At 45.1% G+C, this 4,539-nt stretch overlaps 1 protein-coding gene across 1 annotated transcript in view; it reads right to left on the bottom strand.

Moving 5' to 3' along the window:
- LOC101862387 (N-alpha-acetyltransferase 25, NatB auxiliary subunit) overlaps positions 1–4,539 on the bottom strand; it is a gene marked incomplete in the record, with an annotated part of 25,382 nt that overhangs the window by 14,126 nt on the left and 6,717 nt on the right. The window contains 4 exon segments of the mRNA XM_035973330.1: positions 825–1,078; positions 2,202–2,313; positions 3,494–3,574; positions 4,454–4,521. Coding sequence (XP_035829223.1) covers positions 825–1,078; positions 2,202–2,313; positions 3,494–3,574; positions 4,454–4,521 — 515 coding nt within the window.

The following is a 4,539-nucleotide window of genomic DNA, read 5'->3' as shown; positions in this document are numbered from 1 at the left end:
GCTTACGCTACTCACCTCTCTAGCTTCAACAGCACAAAGTCTGCTTCGACTATCAAGGCACCCCGGAAATAGTGGGTCACAAGAGTGTGACAAACTTACAAAAGAAGTAGAGGGAAATTGACGATAGTAAGGATTACGAAAAAAAAGCAGCAGTTCCCTGTTTCAGTTTAGGCACAGTTATGAGCATGACATTGATGAATCAGCCCATTTACAGTTACAATTCTACTGTGCATAAGAACTCGAGATGTTAATGTCCCCCCCTTTGGGAATGGCCTAAAGACACGTCAGTCAGTCGCACCGCCCCGGGGGGTAAAATATAACATAACCCCTAAACATTTGTACAACTGTAAACAAGCACAGCTCAATCCCAAAACAGTCAAAACGGCAGAGAACATATACGACTTAATCCCTCGACAGTAAAAAGGAAATGAATAAATACAACTCAGTTTTGATGACAATGACAATCTTTATTCATCTCGCAGGGAGAAATCTAGGACCAAATGATACCATTACTCACCAACATGACTAAAAGACACCATTACTCATCAACAAGGGTGCGGTGGCGGAGCGGCTAGTGGGCTTGTCTCCGAAGAAGAAAATGCGGGTTCGAGCCTCTGTTCGGACACAAATTTTTTTCACCCCCTCCCACCTGCCCACCCACCAGTAACGGTTACCTGACTTCGAGTTGGGGAAGTAAAGGCGGCGTGGAGAGGAACTGGCCACCCTACCACAATATGGCGAAGGCCCAGGAAGTTGTCTCACTAACAAAGCAATCCCAAATGTCCAGATTGGATGCGGGTACAACTTTACTTTACTTTACTCACCAACAGACGGCGCGACGTCCAAGTTTCGAGAGGTGACAAGCTTGAGCAGCTGTAGTTGTGCCAGGAAGGGCCCCCTCAACAGGACGGCGGGCTCCATACCGGCGATCTTCCCCTCCACAAACTCTCGCATCAGATCCACCGTGTGGTCCGCTCGCTGGCCGCCTTCGCTCGTGTCCTGGTCCGGCTCGAAGCCACTGTCCACCATTTCAAAGCCCGCGTCCAGGTACTTGAGCCAGAAGTGCCAGTCGTCGGGCCTGAGGGGGAGAAATAGAAAGAAGGTGGTTAGAGAGATGGAGATGGAGAGAGAGAGATGGAGATGGAGAGAGAAAGAGAGAGGGGAGGGGGGCAGGGGATAGGGCGGGAGAGAGAGAAAGGGAGAGATGGAGAGAGAGAGAGAGAGATAGAGAGAGAGAGAGAGAGAGAGAGAGAGAGAGAGAGAGAGAGAGAGAGAGAGAGAGAGAGAGAGAAAGCCCTATCATCTAATGCAAATTAATTTAGGATTCCTATAGTTGATGAAGAAAAACAAGAGATATCTGCAAACTGCACTCGATGAGTACTCGAATTATGCGGAATCGGGCAACATGACAAATTCCAGTCCTCCCACAAGGAGAAGCAGAGACCTGGGTCAAGATTTACGATCCTCCGAGTAGGGCTCGACAGCGAGTTTCGAGCAATGGCGATCATGCTTACCAGAAAATTGAAAGATGCGTATTTCATCGTTTTGACGTGTATTATTTGTGTATTGCTGACAGTTGTGCGTACTAGAATACGCAATTGCTTACAGGTTGGCAAGTCTCCCGCGAACTATAGCGCCAGAACTCGTGTGTGGGGACATTTCAGTAACCCACTTTCAGCACTTTTCGAGGACCCCCGAGCGACTGTCAGGGACACCACTAAACCTTTTTTTGAAATAGCTGAAAATCCTCGGGCCACCGTCTTGCTAACATATGAATATCAATTTGAAACCCAAAGGGTGTTTTTCATTTTCAACTATACAGATCAAAATACCGGAAATACCGGAAAAAAAATTGGAAGATGCCTGGACTGTCGAGTCCCTGCGAGCTGTCGGAATCGCTGAGTGTTTATGACGCCACAGTGCCAGAAGAGAGAGAGAGAGAGAGAGAGAGAGAGAGAGAGAGAGAGAGAGAGAGAGAGAGAGAGAGAGTGGGAGGGAGGGAGGGAGGGAGGGAGGGAGAGAGAGAGAGAGAGAGAGAGAGAGAGAGAGAGAGAGAGAGAGAGAGAGAGAGAGAGAGAGAGAGAGAGAGAGAGAGAGAGAGAGAGAGAGAGAGAGAGAGGAGAGGGGTTGGCAAGTCTCTGCACCAATGGTTCGAGCCAACTCGACCGACTCCACTATGAGACGAAAAAACGTCTACTCACGTGACATCCAGGAGCTGTTTGTAGATGCTGTTGACCGTGTCCCACTTGAGCAGCTTGGTGCACACGGCGGCCAGGCGCGTCTCGCGCAGGTTGAGTTCGTTGCCAAGTTGTCCTGTTGGGGGAATAACACACACATAGACACACAACAGTGACAGCTGGTGAGCTCAATGCTGAGCTGTGCTATCAGAGATAACACATTCAGCCATAAAATTGTTATTTATATTTTTAAAAATTTTTTAAGAAAAAGGAAATATGAAAAGTTCTAGGTGCGCCACATTTTCAGAGGTGTCATCAAAATTGACAGCACAAATGCTTTGCCAGTGTGTAGTGTGTTTGTGCGTGTGTGTGTGTGTGTGTGCGTGTATAGTGTGTGTGTGTAGAGTGTGTGTGTGTATGTGTGTGTGTAGTTTGTGTGTGTAGTTTGTGTGTATGTGTGTGTAAGCTCACAAGCAGGTGTGTGTCTCAATATACCAGCATATTGTAAGCCAGTTTTGTCTGTATACCTACATGCTACACGCCCGACAGTTGTCAAAATCCAAAAGGTCGAAAATGCCCAGATTATTGTTGCATAAGCATTATCCATCTTCAACTGAACATAAATTTGACTTGCTATACATACAGTGAAAATCTACATACAACACATTACACAGCACACATTTGCCCCTTGCAAACCCCACCTCAGCACCTGCCAACCACCCACTGATTATGTGTACAGAGTATATCAGGTCGCTTTTAAGGACAAGGGGGCTAATTTGAGAAAATCGAAACTTTTTGGATCCTTATTCAAGTTCTTTAAAAAACAAGGAGAGTTTTTCTCTAAAACCAAACAAACATACACACCAAGGAAACCAAACTTCTCCTATAGGCAGGGCAATGCCCACTTTTGGTGTAAGTCAAGATTTCTAGAACCCCCCAAAATCTGGGTCAGCCCACTTGTCCTTAAAAGTGACCAATTTATCATTATCATAAATGCCTTTCACCCCTGGCAGAGTATAGGCCACATGAAAGCTCCTTCCATTTATCTCTGTCTTGAGCCATCCTTCCAAGCTCATTCCAAGCGAGCTCCATCTCTCTCATGTCCCTTTCCCCGCATCTCCTCCATGTTTCCCGTGGCCTACCCCTGCCTCATGCTCCTTGTGGGTTCCACTGCAGTGACTGTCTTGTGAGGTTTCTGCTGGGCTTTCTTAACCTCTACTTTTTTTTTCTTTTTCCTGGTATATTCTTTACATTGTATTTTATTTAAGGTGTGCCACCAATCTAAGCATGTGTTAAAAAATGAACACCTGTCTTACCTCCCATGGGACCTTCCAGAACTGCCAGCGCTTCCTCCCACTTTTCTTCCAGTTCCAGAATGATGAGGTACAACAAGATCTCTGAGGACCAGATATATATAACAACTGTAACAAAATCACTAAGATCCTGATACCATCAGGCAGAGGTATGTCTTTAGTTTTAGTTTTAGTAAGAGTTTTACGGCACTTGTAACACAATAAGGTCATATGAGTGCCAAAAGATTAGAGGTGTTACAAGAGAGTAACAAACACAAAAAAGAAGAGGGGGAGATTTAATAAGGACGATAGATGTTGGATAGTAAAGAAAGAGCAAACCATACCAGAGGGGTGTCTGTCAGAAAACCACATGCCATAAATGTTATGTCACACACCAACATGCTTAACATTGTCGCTCTGCCCTTCTAATAAACTTTCACCTAAAAATAGCAACTTTTCGGCATTTTAGAGACAACATTTTCGCAGCTTTAACTATTCCACACAAAAAAAGTGTTGGGTGTTGAGAGGGAATTTTCTTTTATCAAGACCCAAGTGTGTCCTATGGGATGCTAACCTTAGTCTACAAAAATATATTTCAATTTCACACATACATCTGTTTTTTGTGGAGGTTTTTTGTAAGCGTTTTACGGCGCTCGCAACTGCATATGGCCATATGAGAACGCAGGACACATTAAACATACATCTGCCCTATGGATCCTCTGTCATTAACTTGAGTACACTTTAAAGATATGAGACTACACATCAAGGACATGAAAATACCCACATGAAACATGAACACACTATACGTCAAGATCACGAAAATACACACATGGAACACACCATCACAACACACACCAAGGGCAAGAAAATGCACACACATAAATCATCGAACACACCACACACCAAGGTCATGAAACCACTACTACAAACACACACACGAGGTGAAGTGTAAAACGCATAGATCTGCACACGCCTAGGCCTCACCTGCTTCTGCCTCAATCTTTTCTTCCTTGATGTACTTCTGCGTCATCTTTTCTGCCAGAGGGAGGTACATGCTGAGTCCAAGCGCA

The sequence above is a fragment of the Aplysia californica genome, unplaced genomic scaffold (assembly GCF_000002075.1).
Source record: "Aplysia californica isolate F4 #8 unplaced genomic scaffold, AplCal3.0 scaffold01139, whole genome shotgun sequence".
In the NCBI taxonomy this organism is placed as follows: Eukaryota; Metazoa; Mollusca; class Gastropoda; order Aplysiida; family Aplysiidae; genus Aplysia; species Aplysia californica.
Note: the sequence above shows the minus strand (reverse complement) of the source record. Positions and strands in the feature narration are given on the sequence as shown.